The sequence below is a fragment of the Apodemus sylvaticus genome, chromosome 3 (assembly GCF_947179515.1).
Source record: "Apodemus sylvaticus chromosome 3, mApoSyl1.1, whole genome shotgun sequence".
In the NCBI taxonomy this organism is placed as follows: domain Eukaryota; kingdom Metazoa; phylum Chordata; class Mammalia; order Rodentia; family Muridae; genus Apodemus; species Apodemus sylvaticus.
In genome coordinates, this window is record NC_067474.1 from 101,190,886 (window position 1) to 101,215,203 (window position 24,318).

At 38.5% G+C, this 24,318-nt stretch overlaps 1 protein-coding gene across 1 annotated transcript in view; it reads left to right on the plus strand.

The window, feature by feature from the left end:
• Window positions 1–24,318, plus strand: part of Focad (focadhesin) — a 307,188-nt gene that overhangs the window by 212,245 nt on the left and 70,625 nt on the right. Inside the window, exons 19-21 of the mRNA XM_052176733.1 lie at window positions 2,186–2,303; window positions 7,321–7,506; window positions 13,408–13,529. Coding sequence (XP_052032693.1) covers window positions 2,186–2,303; window positions 7,321–7,506; window positions 13,408–13,529 — 426 coding nt within the window. The remainder of the gene's footprint in view (window positions 1–2,185; window positions 2,304–7,320; window positions 7,507–13,407; window positions 13,530–24,318) is intronic.

Consider the following 24,318-nt stretch of genomic DNA (forward strand, 5'->3'; position numbering starts at 1 on the left):
TCAGTTTGCTTATTAATTCATAAGCTGATAAATATTTGAGTGCCCTTATATTTGGAAGCTACTATGAATAATGCCTCTTGAACATTTCTGTGTAAATCTTTGTATGGGCATAGACTTTTGGCCATTTTTGTTACTTACTAGTATTGGAATTCCTGGACTTTTGGAAATTATTTTACTGGTTTCCAAAAATTCGTGATGCTGAAAACCAAGAAGCATGTGAGAATGACAGCAAAGCAGCTCTTTTATTTATCTAGTTTTCAGTAATAGGAGGCTTTAGTACTGGTCAGAATCTCAAAGTCAGTTCTCAATCAGAGTAAACTTAGAAAATTGCAACTGCAAGCCAGAGACACTTGGGAAACCCCGCTTGTCAGAATTAAAGGTTCTCCTTGTGCCAGGGTATCTCATAATGTGGTATCATACGTTAGTGGTCTCAAATCCTGTCTGCACTCTGCCTAATTGTTATTTCTGAAGTGTGGCTGCCTTAGTCGTCTTACAGCTAAGTTCTCAGTGTAGAATCTAAATGGTGTCTTGTCTTGAGTACTCAGGAGGTTAAGTTGCTTCACGTAGTGGAGATCACTCTCCTTACGGCTGAGCAGCTTTGCCGGAGTCAGATTATTATACATAAGAGAAGCATTTGCTGTCTGTTTTCTTTTATCCTTCTGAAGACTCCTGACTCAGTGCAGTTGCTAATGAAATGGTGCTTTGGGGACCCATGAAGAAAGCAGTCTGCAGGAATTGTTAATTATTTCTAAAAATAACTCCCAGAGACAGGCAAATGGTAATGACTAGGTCCTGGCACTTTATGGTTATAACAACGACTTTTCTGTATTTTGATTCCCTACCCTAATGCTTAATTATCTCCGCATGGACATTATGATGGTATGTCATTGAAAGTATTAAAAATTTAATTAATTGCCTTACCATTATGTTATAGAAAATATTATAGTGCTAATATTACATTCTTATTTTGGTTCTCACAAAGCAACTGAAAAAAAACTTCAATGCAAATTACATACAGTAAAGCAAAGCTACTGATTACTGATTTTAGTGTTATTTTCTCTAGCAACTATTGCTAAGTCCAAAGAATGCCAAATATGACAATGCCACAAAGCATTTGTCATGTCACAATCTTGTCACTAGAAGATTTGAAACTTTATCTTAGAGATATAGGTGGAATAACAATTTTTAAAAATTTAAATTTAATTTGTGTATATGTATGTATGTGTGTATTATATGTGCAGGCAGCCACAGAGGCCAGAAGAATATGTTGGAATGCCAAGAACTAGAGTTAGAAACAGTGGTGAGCTGCCCAGTATGTGGCTGGGATCCAGACTCAGGTCCTCTGGAGGGAAAACTATTGCTCCTGTCTCCTGAGCCATCTCTCTAGCCTCTAAAATCACAAATTAAAATAAAAATCATATAAGTAAAATGTTTAACTATAAACCCCAATAGTTGAACACATTGAATATGTCAGTGTTGATATCTTACTCTACAATAGGATACACCAGTTCAAAATGAAAAGCTCTTGCTATATAAACAGTTTATATTTTCCAGAGAATTCCCAGCCATGTTTTTTTTTATGTTATCCCCAGCCTTGTTTTGCTTGTATTCCCCACCCATTCAAAGATCTGTTAAAAAATATTTGATAAAGGTGACAGCAGGTTGACATTGCTTATGCTGATTTATGGTGATGTTCTTATTGTATTGCTCTCAGTTCATTAAATGGAACCAAGATAATACCAAATAAAATGAATTTACCATTCAGTCAGTCTCGGACATGAGTGTGTGTACGTGTGTGTGTGTGTCTCTGTGTGTGTGTGTGTGTGTGTGTCTGTGTGTGTGTGTGTCTGTGTGTGTGTCTCTGTGTGTGTGTGTGTGTGTTATTGTGTTGCAAGGTATAAGGTGTGAGGCAAGGACTCTATTGCTGTCTTAAGAACTCACTGCATAGACTAGACTGGCCTTGAACACAGAGATCCACCTGCCTCTGCATCCCAAGTGCTGGGATTAAGGTTGTGCACTACCAGACCTGCTGATAAATGAAGGCATTTTTAAAATTTTATTTGTCTTTTGATATTGTAGAGTGATTGAGTCTAAGACAATTTTTAAATCTTAACTTAGAGTCAACAAAGAATATATTTTACACATCTTGTTTTCATTCTCTCTAATGTGCCATTACTTATTTCAGATAAGGCCAGAAATGCCTGTTCCTGATGAGTTGGATGAAGAGGAGTCTGTGGACCTTTCCATTCCTGGCGCTTGCTATCTCAGACTGTTGTCCATCACTGCTCCTTCGGTTTTACCAGGTGACTCCTATTTGACAACCACATGGCTGGAATTTTCCAGTGGTTTTTCCTGTGTGGCAAATTGTGGGAGCTCTTTGTTTTGTTTTGTTTGGTGTACACATGCTGTTTACTCTCATATAGATACTTTCTAGATGAAATGCTAAGTGTACCTGTCTATTCTAGAGGGACAGTCTAGAGGGAATGGCTAGTGCCTGAGGAGGTATTATAGACAACTATGAGCTGCCACATGGGAACAGGGAATAGAACTCAGGTCCTCTGCAAGAACAAGAACTCTTGTCTGCTGAGGCAGCTCTCCAGAACAATTTGTTCTTTCTATAAAGTATATAAATCACATTATTAAAGTTGGAGAGCTATTAAGGGCTACATTATTTGTACATTATTCAAAAGTAAATTAATTAATTTAAACAATGGATCAAGGTGTGTGCACGTATGCACACATGTGGGATTAGCCTTTAAGAGACATGCTGTGCATGTGTGTGGTGTTCACACATGTAAAACTTTCACTGACTCTAAGTCTTACCCAAGAAACAGTAGGTGATTATAGTTGAGACATGGATTATGGGCTGCAATTAATATTTTATATTATTTAAAATGTATCTCCTGGTTATTAACATTCCCTTAAATATTCCATAGATGATCCATTGTGATAGTAGAGATATGGATTATGGGCTGTGATTAAAATTTCATATTATTTAAAATTCATCTTCTGGTTATTAAAAATTTCTTAAAATTTCCATAGATGATCCGATCTGTTATGTTGGAAGCTCTTCAGTTTTAGCCAATATTTTGTTTTTTTGTTCAAATTCTGCCTTGATCATATATACAGGAAAACACTTAAGTTTTGAAAATAAGGTTTAATAAAAAACATATTATAGCTTTTCAACATAGCCATTGTTATATGTGATTATAGTAATCTGTAATGTTAGTATCTTTTTTTCTTGATTTCATGACAAGTAGAGTTTCCTGGAAATTTAACCAAGTGTATATCATTTATTTATAGACAGAACTCCTGTCTGTCCCTGCCTCCTTTCATTAGAGTGAACTTTACAGTGGAGCATAGCTAAAGATACCATGTTTTCATTTCTTGTCTTCTTTACCAGCCTCAAAGACTCCTTCACTGTTACTTTCTTTTCCTTACTTCCTACCTCACTGCTCCCAGGGAGTCTTGTCTCCAGTGTTAATTGCCAGTAGGTACAGGTAAATGCCTTGTCATACAACTCCTCCAGCATCCTGAAAAGCCATGGCCAGTAGCACATGAGGTTTTAAAATGACGTTGTGCCCTTTGCTGATTTCTGCAGCCTTTGGGCTAGAGGGAGGGTTTGACTGCCTGCCTGGGGAAGAGGATAAGGTGGCTACTGAGAAGATCTTTTGAGGTTTGGTATCTCTGTGCTAGTGTTTATACTTGATGGCTACAGCACTCTACTGGTTTTTGTTTTGTTTTTGTTTTTGTTTTGAGGCAATCTGATAATTGGAGTCAGTTGGTTTTGTAGGTATAACTGTGTCTGGCAAACCATCACCATGGACAATGTTGTTCTGTGTTCACTTTCTCTGATTAGTGGAGCATGGACAAACAGAAAAGGACAGGTTGCAGCCATGGGAACAGAGACTAGGAGGATGCTGGTTGGATGATGCATGGTAGTTCCTAGTTACTGACAGCTGTAAAGACATTGCTCTGAGAAGAGAGGGGTCATGGCCTGTTTCTCATGTTAATTATTTCCTCTTCTCCTCTCCCCATCTTGCCCCTCTTCATACTTCTCTACTCCTTTTTCCTTTTCTTAACCTTTTATTTTAATTTTACCTGTGTTGGTGTTTTGCCTAGATTATATAAGTGCATTATGTCTGTGTGTACCTGGTGCCCATGGAGGGCAGAAGAAGGCATCAAATTTCCTGGGACTGGAGTTATATACAACTGTGAGCTGACATGTGAGGCTAGGAGTTGACCTCTGGTCTTCTACAAACGTAGTATGCATTCTTAACTATGAAGCCATCTCTCCAGCCCCTAATATTTACCTTTTAATGTTTTAGCTTAAAATTGTTTGTACTGTAGTCCTGTTTGGATTTCTCCAGAAACTAAGTTTTTGAACTTTTAGGCTTGGATTTTTTTTTTCATTTCATATAGTATATTTAAGATCCTTATCTTAGCTCCTATGCTAAATATATTTTTTCAGTTGTTGGATGACTTTTCCATTAGACATCACTGCAGTGTTAACATGCTCACCTTGTTGTGTATAGATTGTTATTTTCTTTTTAAATTCTCACCTGGTCCTATGTAAGGACCCTGGCTAAGGCCAGGGCTGCAGAGAGCAGAGAGAATGCTGGCTACTGACTCAGCTGCAAGGGGAAGACGGTGTTCTCTGTAGAGGCTCCACTCAGATGCTTGCATCTTATCCGCACTTCACATCTCCACGAGGTAGTTGAGAGGCTTTTGTTGACCACAGAGATAGACAGGTAGACAGCTTTCCGTTTCAGGAACAGTGCGCTTGCAAGTGTATCTTCTCTTATGACATATGTACTTGTCCTCTTTGTCAGAACACAGTTCCTCCTGAAGAAGCATGAAATCATCCTCTCTTACAAAGCACTCCCATCTTCACGATCACCTGACACACACACACCCTTCACAAAGTCTGTGCTCAGACTGAGCTTGGAGCAGTAATACCTGTACCACATCATTCAGGAATTGGAGTATACAGTCTGTGCTCACATAGCATTCATTTGTTTAGGTGTTATAGTCATGAAGGTCATTAAAATAAAGCCTTCATGCTCAATGGAATAATTGAAGAAAGTTTAATAAAGTGGTTCTTTATAATTGTGTTTGCAAAGTTTATGGAAATTCATTAGACATAATGAATCATCAGAGAATAGCTAAGGTCCTTTGGCCTGTGGAGGGAGGGTAAAAGACATGCATGTCACAGATAGAGCTGCCTGGGGGGAGACAGCCTTCTGAATTAGGGTGTAGGCAGCCTGTAGTAACCTGTTGGATAGTGTTTAGGGAATAACTTTCACTCTTTTATCTCCTGCCAATGCCTTTCATTGGTTGACACAATGAGCAACCTTTTGATGCATTTCTTAAAGCTTAGTTCTGGAGGCTACAGAGTAGTGTTGAGAATGGTAGAGGGTAAGTGTGGAGGAGTCAATAGAAACTGTTCCCAACAGATGTTCTCAGAACTGTGTGTGTGAGTGTATGTGTGTGTGTGTGTGTGTGTGTGTGTGTATGGTGTGGTGTGTGTGTTGAATGTGCATGTTTATGTATATGTGTTAATACTTTGTGTTTATGTATTATATGTTCATGTGTACATATATGCATGCATCTGTGAGGACTAGCAATAGATAATGTGTGTTACGTATACATGGCTATGTATGTGCATGCATGTGTATAGACCAGAGTTGACATTGTGTGTGTGTTATATGTACATGTCTATGCATCTATATGCATATGTATAGATGAGAGATTGGCATTGTGTGTGTGTGCATGTTGTATGTGCATGTCTATGAATGTGTGTGCCTGTATATAGGCCAGAAATTGACATCGTGTCTGTGTGATATATGTGCATGTCTATATATGTATGTGTGTATGGAAGGCAGAGTTTTTGCTTGTCTCTTGGCCTTGCCATTTAGGTAGACTGCCTGGCTAGCAGTTTCCTGCCATCTGCTGTTGTTGACTCAGCAGTGCTGGAGTGGGGTGTGTGCTGCCTCACTTGGCCTTTTTATATAGGTGTTGGGGATCAAATTTATGTCCTCATGCTCTGCCATGTTCTTTACAAACTGAGCTCTGTCCCCAGTCCCTCTCCTTCCTTTCTATGGGTAAGTTTGGTTGCATCTAGGGGATTATATAGAAAGATAGAAGGACACTTAATTATTGGGCCAATGAGCACTTACTTTAAATCCTGGTCATTTAAAAGAGACCATTAAATATTCCTAGTTAAGTTTGGATGTGACCCTTGGTTTTCTGTTCCTACTAGAGGAATGTGCAGTAGTTTTTCCGGTTTGTTTTTCCACCGCGATTTGTTTAGCTTTCATGTTTTGTTTATATTTCTGTATTGGGCAGCCTCTAGTGGTCCTCATGGAAATGGCACTCAAATATGAACCCACACTCTTACCATTGGCTTTTGACATCTTGTTGTCCTCGGATCCTACATTTTTATGTTGTTTCCTAGTTTATAGAATGTCAAATAGCAAATTGAACTTCATTAGCAGTTTCCTTTGTAGACAAAGGAAACAAGGAATGAGTTTTTCAGTTTTTAATATGTGTGCTAACATTGCTAAAGTGTGGGCTTGGCTCTTAAAGGTCTCTGAAAACATCCAAAAGTCAAGAGGACTCACTCCTTGAAAAGCTAGAAATAGTGTGCTTCAGGTAGACAGCCTTGGGATCCTGTCCAGCACATCAAGAGTGTATTTTTTATAGAACAGAAGGGACTATTTAGGCTATCTGAACAGATATCGTTAATTTGGCAAGAAGGGAACATGGCAGAAATAAGGCCAGAGGGAGAGTCATGATGATTCCTTATTTGAGGTCAGAGGCTATGTAGTCTTTGGTAGTGGTGTTTGTTTGTATGTGCAGGGAAAGCTATTGGGAGGTGCTAAGAAAGTAAAGCTTCAGCTTCTGGATAGAGGGCTGGTCCCAAGGAAGAAGAGACTAAAGATGCACCTGTTATATTAGTATGTTTGAGGAAGGGAAAGATAATAACTAGGCAAGGCCTCATGAGAATGGTTGTAAAAGGAGTACTCTGTAGGTGGAGCCACAAGAACTTGCCAGTAGATGATATGTAAGAAACGAAGAAGTAAAAAGAACGAAGAAGTAGAAAGAATGAACTGAGAATGAAAGCTAAGAATACCTGAGCAGTGTAGTGCTTTGTTCATGTTTGGGAACATCGAAGGAAGAAATGATGCTTAGTGGTTTGCTTTCCACTTGGTGAAGTTCAACCTGAAATAGGGCTGGATGTCTATGTACTGGTTAGGAAGGAAAATGCCTCTTCTGAACTCTCACATTTATTTGGGATTTGAATTCCTTTTATTCCAGCCTTGGAAGAATTCTTTACATCTCTTGTGAGACAAGAAATGGTGAATATGCCCCGTGGGATATATCACTCCGCATTGAGAGGAGGCGTCCGCTCAGACCAAGGGAAGACAGTAGCAGGGATCCCCAACTTTATATTGAAGACCTACGAAACAAACAAGCAGCCAGGACTGAAGCCTGGCCTGGCAGGTAGGAACACTGCACTGCGCTTAAGTTCAGGTTTATAGTGTCACGTCTCTCCTTGTACTTCCATGTGTAATTGTAATAGGTTACGTGGTGGGGCATCCCTAGGCTGCTGCTCACGTTTATACACAGCTGGAAAAGTTACAACAAACAACTGGATTGAAAAGAAATTCAAAAAATGTAGAAGCAAAGACAAATAGATAGCTTCAAATTGCAGAATGGGGAGACTATTTCAGACCATTTCCCCCTTGGAGCATATTCAGTATTCTAGCTATGGAGTTGATTGGCAGCCGGCTTAGGCAGAGGTCAGGTCTTGTTAGAGAAAAGAGCAACCAGTGGCCAACAAACATATGGAAACAATTTTAATATTCTTAGTTATCAGGGAAATGCAAATCCATGAATCCATTGAGATTCCAGCTTGGCACAGTCAGAAGAGCCATTTCAAGAACTGAAAGAAGAAATGAAGATAAAGACATAGAGAATGAGAGTACTCATACACTATTGCTGAAGCTGTAAATTAGCTTAGCCACTGCGGACATCGGTATAGATGTCTCCCAGAAGGGAGGACCAGAACTACCACATGGTTCCATGTGGGTTTTAGGAAAAGCATTCCAAGTTAGCTTTTAATATAGTATACTTGCACTTTAGCATTTATTAAGACATTGTTCACAAATCAACCTGTGTCCATCAACAGATAAATTGACAACAACAATAACAAGAAATCATAGTTTATAAACATATAGATTTTTATTCCTCCATTAAGAGGAGAAAAATCATGTCATTTGCAGGAAAAGTATGTTATCATAGTGAGCAATAAAAGTCAGATTCAGTAGGATATACTACATATTTGCAACCTAGATTTTAAAAATAGGGCGTGAGAGTAGAGGAGACTGTTTAGGAAGAGAAAGGGTCCTAAGAGGAGGTAGGGACTGAGTTGATGGTGGCGTGAATGTGGCCAAAGCACATGATGTACATGCACAAAAATGCTACAAGGAGCCAATTATTTTATCCAGGGAATACACCAATAAAGATACTTTAAATTTTAATTGTAATATGCAATAGTAAAGACAAACCATATAATAACTTGTATGATGTAACTACAATGTTTTTCTCTTGACTCTCTTTTTTTTAGTGTGTGTATATGAGTAAGTGGTATGTATGTGTGAAGATGTATGCTTGTATGTGTGTGTCTGTGTGTGTCTGAATTTATTCACCTGTGTGTGTGTTTGTGGCGGCCAGAGGACACACTTGCCTTTATATATTACTTCCTACCTAATTCCTTTGAGACAGTTTTTCACTGACCCTGGGTCTTTGATAGAAGCTAGTAAGCCCCAGGCATTCTCATGTTCCCATCCCCACAGTGTTAGAGTTATGTGTATACAAATGGCCATGATTTTGTGTGTGTTTGTGTGTGTGTGCGCGCGCAAGTGCACTCACTAGAACCCAAATTCAATTCTCATGCTTTTACCCACTGAGCTACCACAGTGGCCTTTAGAGGGAAATTGTCTTACTTTGTTTTCTGTTGCTGAGTTAAAACACTGACCGAAAGCAAACTTGGGGAGGGAAGGTTTATGTCACTTTACTGTGTACAGTCTCTGACCAAAAGAAATCAGGGCAGGAACTCAAGAAGGAACCAGGAGCAGGAACTGAGGCAGAGACCAGCTATTGTGCTGTATGCTGGTTTGCTTCCTGGTGCTTACCCAGTGTGCTTTCTATTTAGACCCAAGACCACCAGCCCAGGGGTAGCACTGCCCACAGTGTGCTGGGCTCTCTCCTACATTGATCATTAACATTAGGAAAATGCCCTACAGACTTTGTTACAGGCCAATCTTGTGGAAACATTTTCTCAATAGAGGTATCTCTTCCCAAAGAATTCCAGCTTGTATCAAGTTTAAAAAAAAAAAAAAGCTAGTCAGAAAAGAAATGTGTACTTTCAATGTACATATTAGAAACAAGGAAAGGAAACCAAACTTCCATTTACAAAAGCTTAGGAAAGAGTAGCAAATCAAGTAAATATTGTAAAAATCTGTGACCAAAGACATAAAGATACTCATATGAAGTGAAAATTTAACAAAATCAATAGAAACAGAAGGCTGAGAAGGTCTACATGAGTAAGAAGACAGGAATTGCTACTGCAGATCTTACACTGTTCACAAAGAGAAGTGCTACAAAGAACTTTTAGTCAATAATCTTCAAAATTTAAGTGAAGTATGGAAGTCCCTAAAATATTAAACTGATAGGAGAATGCATTATATGAACAATTTGGTATTTACTTTTGAAATTCATTCTTTAACCTAATAGTTATCCTAAAAGAAAACGGTACAGACTATAGCAAGACCACAGGACCCACATAATACTAATATCAGAACTTGGCCATGACATTGCGAGACAGGAAACTTGATTACCACCCTTTTCCAGTGAGCACAGGTAGAAGGATAAGGAGGGAGGTTAAGTTAAGCAATACACATAAAGGGCAAGACAAAGTTAATTTAATGTTTCAAAGCCAATTTAATTCATTATGCAAATTTAAAAGGCTGGTCAGTCTTTAAGTAGATTTAAAAGTACAGGAAAAAAAATCTGAAAAATTTAGCACAAGTTCATGAAGCCAAAAAGACTCACTAAAAATTATATGTAGATGGAAACTTTTGTCTGATAAGGAACCACCACTAATGCATACTCATAATTAATCCTGAAATACTGAGAGCATTGCTTTCTGATAGTGAAATAAAAAAAAAAAAAAAAGAATGCGGTTACCACCACTCTTCCTCAGCATTGTACCAGAAGCCACTGCTAGTGATGTCAGCTGTGGAAAAGAATTATAAGCTACAGGGATTAAGGAAACAAAACATTCATTACTTGTAGATGACATCATTGTTTTCATCAACAATGCAAAACAGTCCATGGTTAATTATTAGGATTAATAGTTAAATTCCATTGCTGCATATGTATCTATACAAAAATGAATATATAAAATTAGTTGTATATTTTATATAATATAATGAATAGGAAATGAAATTTAAAAGCTATAATAGCATCATATATATTGAGTAAAATAAATCAATAACCTATATTTTTTCAGCTACTGAAATAATATTGAAAAAATAATAAATGTAGTGATATATGATGTTTATGGGCTAGAAGTCTGCATATTATAAAAATTTAAATTCTCTTCAAATTAATATAGATTTAAGTAAGTCATAATCAGTACAATACATTTTTGACAATTGACATTCTTATTCCAAAAACTTTGTGGAAATACAGAAACTCAAAATTAAACCAAGGCAGTCTTGAAGAACATCAGCAGCAACATAGGAGGACTTATATTATCAGATGTCAAAAACTATCATAAACTCACAATAATTGTAATTGGGTGTTAGTGTTGGTCCATGTATACAAACATGTTGGGGTGCATGTGTATGCCCATGTGTAACACCTTATGGGTGTTTCCCTTGGTCCTCTACCTTATTATCTGAGTGTGGGCCTCTCTCTGGACCAGCACACAGTTTGGCTCAGTGACCTCCAGGGATCTACCTGTCTCTGCCTACCCAGTGCATGGGCTCCAAACATGTGTCAGAACACCTTGCTTTTATGTCAGCACTAGACACTGAGCTCAGGTCCTCACATTTGTGTGGCAAGCACACGCTGATTAAACCATCTTCCCAGATCTAAAAGCTCTAATTAAAAAAAAAAAAAGACAAATCCACTGAGCATGTTCATGATATATATATCTGATAATGGGCACCTGAAGAATGGGAAGTAATGAAAATTACTTAATAGCAATTCTAGAAACTTCCTGAGGTGACACTTAGGAGGAGGATAGTCCACCATCCCTTGTTTTCTACATTACCATTGCTCGGTGAAGTGGGAAGGCCCTCCGATGAAAGATGGGCACAGCACAATCAAAGAGTACAGCATGGGTAGGTAGAGGCACTTTGACAACATGACTGTTTAGCAAAACTCATACAAGTTTCATCCCTTGACTCTGTGACCTTCACAGCCATGCTCTTGAACAAACTGTTGACAGTTAAGGGTGTGGTGGAGCAGAAGTGTCATTTTCTTCAGTGGTGTAGCCACTGATAATTTGCATTTGCTCCAGGAATAATCTCTTACCCACGCCTGGGCAAAGAGCTGGAACTAAACTCAGTGTATCACAAACCAATGGGAGGCAGGAGAGTAGGAGGGACTTCTTGGTTGTTGAGAAGGAGGTTCCACTAGGAGATGGAGAAGAGAGGGGACCAGATAGAAATGGCTAGGCCCACGGTGTGATAGGATTAAAAGAGGTATTCCAATGTCCCGTGTGAACATGTGAGAAGATAATCGACTTTAACATCGAGAAAATCTTGGGTTGGAAATATAATAAGATCACATTTCCTGCCACTGGAGTGGTTGGAAAATACCAAGTACAGTTGCTGCTATGTTCCCATGGGCATTTACATCTGAGGATTCAACCTACTACAGTTCGAAAATGTTTCTACGTTTACAGTTGTTCTAAATATACGCAGACCTTTCTTTGTGATTAGTTCCCAAACAACGCATTGCAGCAACTGTTTCTGCCGCATCTGAGTTTGCATTGTATTCTTTATAAATAATATAGAGGTCATAAGAAATGCAGGGGGAAGTGATTAGATTATATGCAGATGCTATGTCATTTTATATAAGGGACTTGAATATTCATGGATTCTGCTAACCAAGGGGGTTTTGGAACCATTCCCCATGGGCACCAAGCAGAGGCTTTCAGCGCAGTAACTAGGACAGCTGTTGGCGAATATAAGCTCCTCTGATATCTTTAAAATTGATTCTGAACAAATTCCTACCATACTTGGGATTTTATTTTTACACAATTTGAACCCCGATTGGTGCTGTCAGGGATGTAAGTCCGCAGCAGTACTAGTTTCCCAGTGTTTAAGTGAGGAGATCTCATGCCTGTTTGCAGTAAAATGAATACACAAATGTTGCATATTCATGTGATGAGAGAATGAGTAGACTCCAGCGCCAATAAGAGCAAGAAGATTCTCAAAATAATGAGGGTACTCGAAGGAAGTGAGATGCGAAGGCATCTTCATGCTCTAACTCCATTCATAGAGAGCCGGGATGGGCAAAGTGGCTGCCAGCCGAGTGGGAGCCGTGACAGGAAGGTGCCCAAAGGCTTCTGAGATGCACATAATGACTTGCTTCTTGATCTGTGTTCTGCTTAGACATGTTTTCTCAATGAAAAATAGTTTACTGAGCCATATTTATAAAGCGTGCACTTTTCTCTGTCACTACTAAGAATAGATGTTGTATATTTTGCCATGTTGGTCTTTGAATATGTCTTTTTGTTGGCTCAGAATTACCAAGTTTCCACAAGTTACCTGGGGTTGGCATAAATTATTTTACTGGCTTCCTGGGCTTTTGAATGACTTGGGGCCTACCTGGTGCTGGAGTCCATTGAGAAACTCAGTTAACCACAGTTAAAAAGACAGGGAATAGAGGCACAACCAAAAGCCTGCTGATACAGGTATGACTGCAGCTTGTTCCCGTGTGGGTGTGGACTGAAGGTCTTATGTTATCAAGAGTTGATATTATATGTGCACATAATTTTACTTAATGAAACTTACCTTAGGATAAAATTTAATACATTGTACCTATGGTTTGCAAAATGTGCAATAAATACAAATTATAAATTTTTTGGTAAATATTTATACTGGTAAATGTTAATTTTAAGTGACTTGTAAATAAATTATATTGTAAATGTTAATTTTTATATCCATTTTTCCCATTATTTGGATACCAGCATTCAAAAATAAAAATTTACTCAATAATTTACATTTTCATTTATAAGTTCTTCATCCAAATTGTCTGAGTGTGTATTACTGAGAATATAATTTTCTCTCATTGAAAATATTCTGAATTTCTTTCTTTTGAAAGGTGGCATGCTGTTTTGCTATGATGTTGCCATGTACCAGAGCAAAGATGGCAAGCCACTGAATCGGCTGATGGCCAGTAGAGGGCGAAGCTTCAAGCAGACAACCTTGGCCCTGGTTCATGAAGTAGGTGCTGTTCTACACCCCATCCATTGGCTCTGTGTGTTGTAGAGTTCCCCGCTTCCCTTTATGTGTGTAAACTTGAGTTTGGAATGTTATTTTTCTTTGCCACAATTAACATAGGGTACTTTTCATGCTTCCAAAATAGCTGGCCAAATAGTATAATCAGTCCTGTGTTGACACTTCCCTGCTGCCCAGCAGTGTTATGAAGGAGTAGCCTCAAAAGATTTTACCTGTTTACTTATTTCAGCAATGTTTAACTTACATTGTTTAGATAGAATTTCAACTTATATAAAGAAAATGTACCCCCCCTTTATTTCTCTTAAAAACTTGGTTTGGTGTGTGTGTGTGTGTGTGTGTGTGTGTGTGTGTGTGTGTGTGTGTGTGTGTGAAAGAGAGAGGGGAGAGAGGAAAGGGAGAGGAAGGGAGAGAGGGAGAGAGAGAGAGGGAGAGAGAGAGAGAGAAAGAATGAATTAGGTTGTTTTACCAAAATGTGCATGCTATGATGCATGTGGGGGTCAGAGGACAACTTGCAGAAAGTGGCTTCCCCGTCTACCATGTGGTTTCTGGGATGGAACCCAGGTCATAACTCTCAGAGGCTAACACTTTCCTGTGCTAAGCACGCCCTGACCCCTTCCTTTACCTTTTTAGCTATGTGCCTGTGACACACATAGGATTTAGAAGGTAACTTGTAAGAGGTACATTTTCCTTCTACCTTGTGGGTTCTAGGGTGAAACTCTAGAACTGTTCTAGGCTGTCAGGCTTGGCAATCAAGGACCCTCATCCATGCGCAGTCATCATGACCCCTGCAGAGTACTTGAAGTCTTTTTTGATAACAGTGTCTCTCATTCAGTTAAGAGAAGGAATTGTGAGAGAAGTATTATTTCTCTCAGGTAAAAATGCTTAAGCAAAGCAGAGGGAAACAGGTCATTTCTGTGTCTGCTCTTCCCTGGTGTCTCCTTAGATAGCATGGAGAAGAGATTTGCCACCTTTATCATTTTAAGCTCTGCATATAGGTATTTTCAGGACAAATCTAAGTTTAAACTCTTTATGAAAAGTTGATTTGAAAAGTTATCAGAACAGAAAAATTTTAAAAAGGTGTGGGCTAGTAGAAGCTTTGATAAATTTAGCTAATATATCAGAAGCCATAAGAAATGCTCCACATATGAACAGAGGACGTATCTGGATTAAGGTACTTGTAGCTTGTGTTATAGAGGGCCTTGCAAATCTCAGAGAAATGAGAAACAGACAGTATTGTTTGTGAGTCAGTTAGAGGGCCTTTCAAACAGAATTTTGTTAAATCTGTGATAGGATTTTAATTCAGATTGAGTTCCTGTGGCCTAGTGCATAATTGTGCTGTTGTGGAGGTTAACTGTGTTTTTATTATTATTATTATTATTTATTTATTTGTTAACTGTGTTTTTAACTGGAGTTCGAGATCAAGCACCCGCATTATGCAACTCATGATTGTCTAACTCTAGCTGTCTGGGTTTCAACACTCTTCTGGACTCCATGCATATAAATGTATGCACATGTGAACAGGAACACACACACACACCAATGATCCATTGGTTTCTTTTTTAATTAATCATTTTATTTATATTTCAAATGTTATCCCCCTGCCCCCTCCCCTTTGCCTCTATGGTGGTGCTCCCCACCCCTCACCTACTCCCGCCCTACCCCTCTGGAGCATCAAGCCTCCACTGTCCCACTGATGCTAGATAAGCCAATCCTTTGTTTCATATGTAGCTGGAACCATGGATTGGCTCATGTATCCTCTTTGGATGGTGGTTTAGTCCCTGGGCCATTGGTTTTTAAAACCATTTAACCAGAAATGATGATGGTTTTGAAGAGTTGACTAATAACAGTTGCAATAATAGCAACTTAAAATCAGCTTATATAGTCTATCAGTTTTGTATCCATTCCAGACATAATCTGTATGTTGACTTTTTGATGGTTCAAAAGTTATATGGCTTTAGTAGAAACAGTATTTGGAATTTACATTTTTGGGGGGCTAGCAACATACAGAACAGTGCTCTTTCTTGATCCTATACAAGGCCAGTGAACTGTAGCTCAGCAAGCCACACAACCACTGGGAGAAGCTGCTGTACGTTGCAGTGCCCTCCTGTGTAGCTGAGCGAGGATGCCTGGGAGCTTGGCTAATTACATGTATTTTCAAATTAGGACATTTTCAGTTTGTAATGTTTTATTAGGACATGACCTCAGAATAATAAGCAGAGGAGCACAGTATATTCTTTCATTTAATCTCCACATGCACGGTCTGAGGTAGGTCCCGTTAATTTGTTCAAGATCATAAAGCAACTAAGTGGAAGAGTCTGGAAATTGAACCCTGGAATTCAATTTCAGTTTGTTACTGTAGAGCTTAGCAACCACATCAAGTGAATTTTTAAAAATTTCTCTATTAAGCCCACAGCTTTTACATATTCACTTCTTGGCTTGCTTTGGCATTTCTGATTTACCAGTACCACTGTTCTTAAGGTTTAGAGCCACTATTAAATAAAATATGTCTTACTTGAATACAAGCTCAGCAATACCTTGAAAGTGAATGTGGTTTCTGAGTGAGCTAGGACAGGTAGTGCATATAGTACAGACACACTGGCTGAAGGAATGATGCTTCATGTCCAGAGCCGGTCAGTGCAAAGTTTGTCGGGCTGCTTAGGACAGCAAGTAACTTCAAGCCTGCAAACCATCTCTTCATGGGATTTTCAGCTAATTATCAGACCCTGGTTGACACTGAGTAACAGAAATCACAGAGAGTGAAACTGCAGTTCGGGGACGATCATATCCCCTTCCAGGTCAATAATTTAAGTCTGCCTTAGCTCTCTCCTGCCTTGTTTTGTTGTCCTCATCACTGTGTGGTTTGGTTTGATTATTTCTGGAGCCTGTTTGGGCCTTTTTCTAGAAGTTTCTTCAAACTCCTCTTTGTTTCTCTGGATGTTTTTCCTGAGAGTTTCATTAGTTTATCAGTTTAGTGGGTGGTGGACCTTTGGATTGCATCTGGATCTTGGTTGTCGTATAAGCAGTTTGATGATGATTCCTCACTGCATTTACTCAGATATTTTTGTGTTGACATCACTTTTTTGCTGATGACATTTCCTTTAAGTAGAGAAATAGCCAAGAGTGTGATTGTTATGGCATTTGGTAATTGCATGTAGATCTTTATATAAAGCTGGTAGGCTGTAGGCTTATAGCTGCTCCTGTGATATAAGAGTTCTCTGCCTGCCTCCCTGCCAGTGACAGAAATCGGTAGGTTCATTTCTGCCCTGATGAATGATGTCCGGCATCTTTTTACTTTTCCATTGGTCATCCTTAGTTATCCATGATGTATGTGATATTTTCATGATTTTTTCCCTGAGATTTTGTTTTCTAATGAAATGGCTGTGCACATTTTGTATATAAAATGTATGTTAGAAATGAATTTCAAGGGCTGGGGGGATGGCTCGGTGGTTAAGAGTACTGACTGCAGTTCTGAAGGTCCTGAGTTCAAACCCCAGCAACCACATGGTAGTTTACAACCATCCGTAATGAGATCTGGCACCCTCTTCTGGTATATCTGAAGACAGCTACAGTGTACTTAACATATAGACAATAAATAAATCTTTAAAAAAAAAAAGAAAGAAATGAATTTCAAGAATGTTTTTCCTAGTACTGTATTTTCTTAAAAATTTCCTTAAAAATTGCTGTATTTTTAAAGTGAAATTTTTAATTTTGAAGACTCTAAGTTGTCATAGTTTTCTTTTATGACTTTTTAAAAATTCTGAAGCAATAGTGCTAGGCCTTGGGGCTTCCCCCTTGAGCAGGATCATACTTTGGGCCTGTCCCTGGACCTTCTTTTCCTCAGATTCCTCTCCATTTCCATCCCCGCAGTTCTTTTAAACAGGAACAATTATGAGTCAGAGTTTTGACTGTGGGATGACAACCCACCCCTCATTTGATGCCCTATCTTTCTATTTGAGGTGTGCTCTACATGTTCCCTTTCCCACTGTAGGGCATCTTGTCTAAGTCCTCCTTTTGGTTCCTGAGAGTCCCTCACCTCCCAGGTCTCTGGTAAATTCTGGACGGTCTCAACAATCTGCTATCTCCTGTTGCCATTCTTTCTGCTGGCCCTCAGGGCTTCTGTCCTTTCCCCCTGCCCAATACCTTTACCATGTTTCCCTCCCCCAAACCCCCATCTACTTTCCCTCCCAGATCCCTCCCTCCTACCCCATTTGTGATTTGCTTTCTTCTCCCACCCAAGTGGGAATGACATGTCCTCACTTGGGCCCTTTAGCTAATATCCACTTTTTAGTGAATACATACCATGCCTGTTCCTTGGGTCTGAGTTATCTCACTCAGGATGATATTATCTAGTTCTATCCATTTGCCTGCAAAACTCAGGATGTCCTCTTTCCTAATAGCTGAGTAGTATTCCACATTTTCTGTATCCATTCTTCCATCATGGGACATCTGGATTGTTTCCAGCCTCTGACAATCACAAACAATGCCACTATGAACATAGTGGAACATGTGCCCCTGTGGCATGGTGGAGCATCTTTTGGGTGTATTACAAAGAGTGCTATTGCTGCGTCTTCAGGTAGATCTGTTGCCAATGTTCTGAAGAATTTGTAGACTGGTTTCCAGAGTGATTGTACCAGTTTGCAATCCTACCAGCAATTGGAGTGCTCACAAAAAAGGGACCTATTATGACTGCCATCCAAAAGACCCAACAAGCAGCTGAAAGAGTCAGATGCAGATATTTGTACCCAATCATTAGACAGAAGCTTCTGACCCCTGTGGTTGAAGTAGGGAAAAGCTAGAAGAAACTGTGGATGGCAGCCCTGTAGGAACACCAGCAGTCTCAATTAATCTGGACCCCCGAGATCTCTCAAACACTGGACCACTAACCAGGAAGCATACACCAGTTGATCTGAGGCCCCAACATATATACAGCAGAGGACTACCCAATCTGGCTTTAGTAAGAGATGATGCACCTAACCCTCAAGAGACTAGAGGCCCCAGGGTATTTAGAGGTTTGGTGAGGTAGAGAGTGGGTCCTGGGGACATCCTCATGGAGACTGAAGATGGCAGGGAGGTATGGGATGTGGAACAGTTAAAGGGTAGACCAGGAGAGGAATAAAATCTGGAGTTTTAGATAGATAGATAGATAGATAGATAGATAGATAGATAGATAGATAGATAGATAGATAGTAGAAAATCTAAGCAAGATTACAAGAATTTTCCTTTTTTGGCTTAGTTTAACTTTTAATCAGTAATTTTTAATGTAGAAGTATAATTCGAATATCATAAAACCCACCCATTTTATATATACCTTCAAAATATATGGTTAATTGGGTGTGGCTACTTGCAAGTAAAATAATGTTTTGAGGTTTGTCGAGTGATAGCCCCCATTGTTTATGCGTTGCTTTCTTTGCAGGTCAGTATTTTAATGAGTAGGTCCAGCATGTTTAGTGTATTTATTAGTCAATTTGTAGATATGCTATGTTTTCATGTAGAAGTTCTATACTTTTGTTTAAGTGCCTTTGTCAAAAATTACCCTCACACACATTTTCCCTCCCTCCCTTCCCTTCCCTTCTTCCCTCCTTCCTTTCTTCCCTCTCTCCCTCCCTCTCTCCATCTTTCTCTATGTGTGTGTTTTCTATTTGTTACAAATCATACATCTTAATTATTGTTACCTAGCAATGAGCCTTGAATTGAAGTGTTATCTAGGCCCTTTGCTTTTCTATATAAACAAAACTACAGCTTTAAGAAATCAGTTGACAAGACCAGGTGGTTGTGGCTCACGCCTGTAATCCAAGCACTCCCTGAGGCAGAGGCAGGCGGATATCTGAGTTTGAGGCCAGCCTGGTCTACAGAGTAAGTTTCAGGACAGCTAGGGCTACACAGAGAAACCCTGTCTTGAAAAAAACCAAATCCAAAAAAAAAAAAAAAGAAAGAAAAAAGAAAAAAAGAAGAAATCAGTTGACAAATGGGACCTCATAAAACTACAAAGTTTCTGTAAGGCAAAGGACATTGTCAAAAGGACAAATGACAACCAACAAATTGGGAAAAGATCTTTACCAACACTACTTTCAACAGAGGGCTTATATCCAAGATATACAAAGAACTTAAGAAGGTAGACTCCAGAGAGCCAAATATCCCCCTTAAAAAATGGGGTACAATTCTTATCTCCTTGTACCAAGCTCAGCTCCAAATGTATCAAGGACCTCCACATAAAACCTGACACACTGAAACTAATAGAAAAGAAACTGGGGAAGACCCTTGAGGACATGGGTGTAGGGGAAAAGTTCCTGAATAGAACACCAATAGTTTATGCTCTAAGATCAAGAATTGACAAATAGGACCTCATAAAACTACAAAGTTTCTGTAAGGCAAAGGACACTGTCAAAAGGACAAAACGTCAACCAACAGATTGGGCAAGGATCTTCACCAACCCTAAATCCGACAGAGGGCTAATATCTAATATATACAAAGAACTCAAGAAGGTAAAACCCAGAGAACAAATAACCCCATTAAAAAGTGGGGTATGGAGCTAAACAAAGAATTTTCACATGAAGAACTTTGGAGGGCTGAGAAACACCTTAAGAAATGTTCAACATCATTAATCATTAGGGAAATGAAAATCAAAACAACCCTGAGATTTCACCTCACACCAGTCAGAATGGCTAAGGTCAAAAACTCAGGAAACAGGAGGTGTTGGCGAGGATGTGGAGAAAGAGGAACACTCCTCCACTGCTGGTGGGATTGCAAGATGGTGCAAACACTTTGGAAATCAGTCTGGCGGTTCCTCAGAAAACTGGGCATGACACTTCCTGAGGACCCTGCTATACCACTCCTGGGCATATATCCAGAGGATTCTTCAGCATGCAATAAGGACACATGCTCCACTATGTTCATAGCAGCCCTATTTGTAGTAGCCAGAAGCTGGAAAGAACCCAAGTGTCCTTCAAAAGAGGAATGGATACAAAAAATGTGGTATATTTACACAATAGAGTACTATCCAGCCATTAGAAACAATGAATTCATGAAATTCTTAGACAAATGGATGGAGCTGGAGAACATCATACTTTTTGGGGGGGGGAATCGTGTGTTTTTTTTTTTTTCTTACCTTTGTTCTTTTTTTGAGATTTTATTTATTGATATATTTTTTGTTTACATTTCAAATGATTTCCCCTTTTCTGAGTCCCCACTCCCCACAAGTCCCATAAGCCCTCTTCCCTCCCCCTGTTCCTCCATCCACTCCTTCCTGCTTCCCTGTGCTGGAATTCCCCTATACTCTTGCACTGAGTCTTTCCAGAACCAGTGGCCACTCCTCCATTCTTTTTGGACATCATTTAATATGTGGATTATGTCTTGGTATTCAAAGTTTCTAGGCTAATATCCACTTATCTGTGAGTGCATACCATGATTGATCTTTTGAGACTGGGTTACCTCACTTAGTATGATGTTCTCCAGCTCCATCATAAGGATATATGCTCCACTATGTTCATAGCAGCCCTATTTATAATAGCCAGAAGTGGGAAAGAACCCAGATGTCCCTCAGCGGAGGAATGGATACAGAAAATGTGGTATATATGCACAATGGAGTATTATTCAGCCATTAGAAATACTGAATTCATGAAACTCTTAGACAAATGGATGGGACTGGAGAACATCATCCTTAGTGAGGTAACCCAGTCTCAAAAAACACTCATGGTGTGCACTCACTGATAAACAGATATTAGACTAGAAGCTTGGAATACCCAAGACACAATTCACATATCAAATGATTCCCAAGAAGAAGGAAGGAGAGGCCCCTGGTCCGGGAAAGGCTCAGTGCAGAATTGTGGGGGAATACCAGGACAGGGAAGTGGAAGGGATGGATTGGGGAACAGGGAGGAAAGAGGGCTTATGGGACTTTCAAGAAGGAGGGATTCAGGAAAGGGAAAATCAATGTGGATTACAGTATACAATGGATGGTTGCTACTTCTGATGGCCTCTGGCAATCATTTAAGTAATAATGTTAATTCTGAGTCACCATGTACAATTTTAGCAGTCTCTATATGTAAAACAGCTCTGGTATATAAGGAATCAGTAGTTATGTTAAGAGATTCAGGATAATCTAATAACATCATAAGGATTGTATATAATTCTGACTTTTCAACTGAGGTATATGCATTTTTGAGCACCTTGCTTTTTTTTTTTATCTGATCTATAACATGTCTTCTCCATCTTATTTGTATTCCTATAGAATGTTGGTACCTCTGGAATTGGTGTTCTTTTTATGATACATGGAAGAGTACAGTTAGTTATTTTGATAAACTGTATACATTTGCTTTGAGGATATTTATTATTAATTTTACCTAAGTAATTACTACATAGTCTTTGCAAATCCTCATTGATAACCCATAATTACATAATCTCAACATTTGTAAGATTTACAATTTTGCTTGGATTGGTTCCTGACAAAGGATATATTCTTACAGGTATATTGTAGTCTTTGCTCTAGAAGACTTTTGTCTTCTAGACAAAAGAACAGTTGTTTTTGTGTTTCAGATGTTAGATATCTTGGAGTATTTAAATTTGATTTGCCTTGTAATGTTTGAAACAAATTACTTAACTCATATGTACTTAATTCAGTTTTAGCCTTCAACCAATTAGTATCTCCCATTAGTTTTTGAAAAATCGTTAAGTGTTTGTGATTAGTCCTGACAGATTTGTGTACATTTTTTGGTCAAAATTTTGGTTGATTAATTTTATAACACAAATAAATAAGGGACTCTGCAAAAAATAAATAAATAAATAAATAAATCCATCAATTCCGTAGGCCACTTGGCAGAAAAGGAAAATCACAAACACAGAGTTTCTTCTACACTCAAGACAATGGAATCATTGCATTTAGTTAGGTTAACATTTTGTTTACATATTTTAAATTTTGTAGGCGTTTTGTTTACTAACCATTATATTTTGTTACTAGGATGCATTCTGTTTGATTTTCTGCTTATTGCTACTATGTAAACACAATGAGATTTTCTTTTGTACCTTACCTCTAGCTGAGTAGTAAGGCTTAAGTTCCCATAATCTCACTTACTTAATATTCCTCTTTGTTTCATTGACTCCTTCGCTTATTAAAATTCATTTGTTCATTCACTCATTCATTCATTTATTTATTATGTTCATGTATGAATTCATGCCAATATGAATTTATGTGTACCACATGTGTGCAGGAACCTAGAGAGAAGAGGACACCATGTCCCGTGGCACTGGAGGTATATGCCACAGCGAGCTATTAAGTAGGAATAGAACTCTGAGAGCAGTAAGTGCTCTTAACTGTTGAGACATCTCTTCAGCCCCTCTTTCTTTTTCTTTGCTCTTTGCCATATGATGTTTAGAATCACTTTGTTGATATTTCTGAAATAATATTCTAGGATTTGATTGGACCCTCACTGGAGTATACAGTTATGGTTGAATCTTCCTGTTCATAAGCTTAGCGTATCTCCCCATTTATTTGACTCATTGATTTTTCATAGTTTATAGTTTTTCTCATGTTGATCTTGTAAGTATTTCTGTACATTTCTACCCACACATTCCATTTCAAGTGATATTTCTAGTTCACTGAGTCTCACATTTTAATATTTATTCATTCATTGTGATGCAAGGGAAAGCTGTTGGGGCTTGTGTATTCTTGTATACACTATCCTTGCTGAGGTGACTAATTCCTGGATCTGTTGGCCAGTTTGTTTGAATTTTGTATGTAAATGCCTATGTGTCTGCAGCAGAGGCAATTTTTCTTTCCTTCCAGTACATGTTAAACTTTCTGTTTCTATCATATTACATCAGTGAGGTCTTTCGGTGTGATGTAAAGAACTGCTGAGAATTGACATATCTACCATATCTTTGAAAAACGCTTTCAGGTTTTTGCCATGTATTCTATGGGGTTCTTTTGGCTTAGAGTGTTGTATAGATTTTTCTTGTCAAGTTCACACTAAACCTTGATTAAACTAGTTGGAAGGGTTTGCTTTGGTTTTGTTTGTTTTCTCTTTATCATGATAGGTTTTGAGTTCTGCAAGCACTCTCTTCTGCAATGTTAATCTAATGTGTGATCTCTCTACTATACATTCTTGAATATTGATCCACACTCACTGGATAAATACCACTAATTGTTGTGTATGCATTTTTTAAACATTGTCAGACTCAATTTGCTCATGCTTTTGAGGAGTTTTGTATTTATGTTTATGATAAATATTTTTCTGTTGATTTCTTGTCAGTGTCTTTGTCTAGTTTCACATCGGGTAATGCTGACTTCATAGAATGAGGAAGTGTCTGCTTCTGTCTTCTAAAAGAAGCATAGAGAATCAGGATGATTGCTTCCTTAAATGTTTAGTAACCATTAGCTATGAACACATCTGAGACTTACACTTCTATTCTGAATGGTTATTAACTGTTTAACATTTAATTTTTCTAACAAGGCGTAGATTATTCAAATGTGTTTTTTGTGCTCTGTGGAATTTTGTGGTTTTCAAAGCATTGATTGGTCTGTTTTCCAGGTTATTAATTTGGGGCACTGAGTTTGTACATAGTGTGCATCATTACTTTCTAATTTTTGTAGAGTCTGGAGTTGTATCTTTTCTTTATTTCATTGTTTTTCTTGTTTGGTTTGCGACAGGTTTATTGTTTTCATTTAACTTTTCAAAGAAGAAGCTTTTAGTTTTTAATTTCAATTATTTCTGTTCCAATTTTTTTATAATATTTATTTGTTCATGATGTGGGGCATATGTGCTTTGGAGCATGTGTAGTA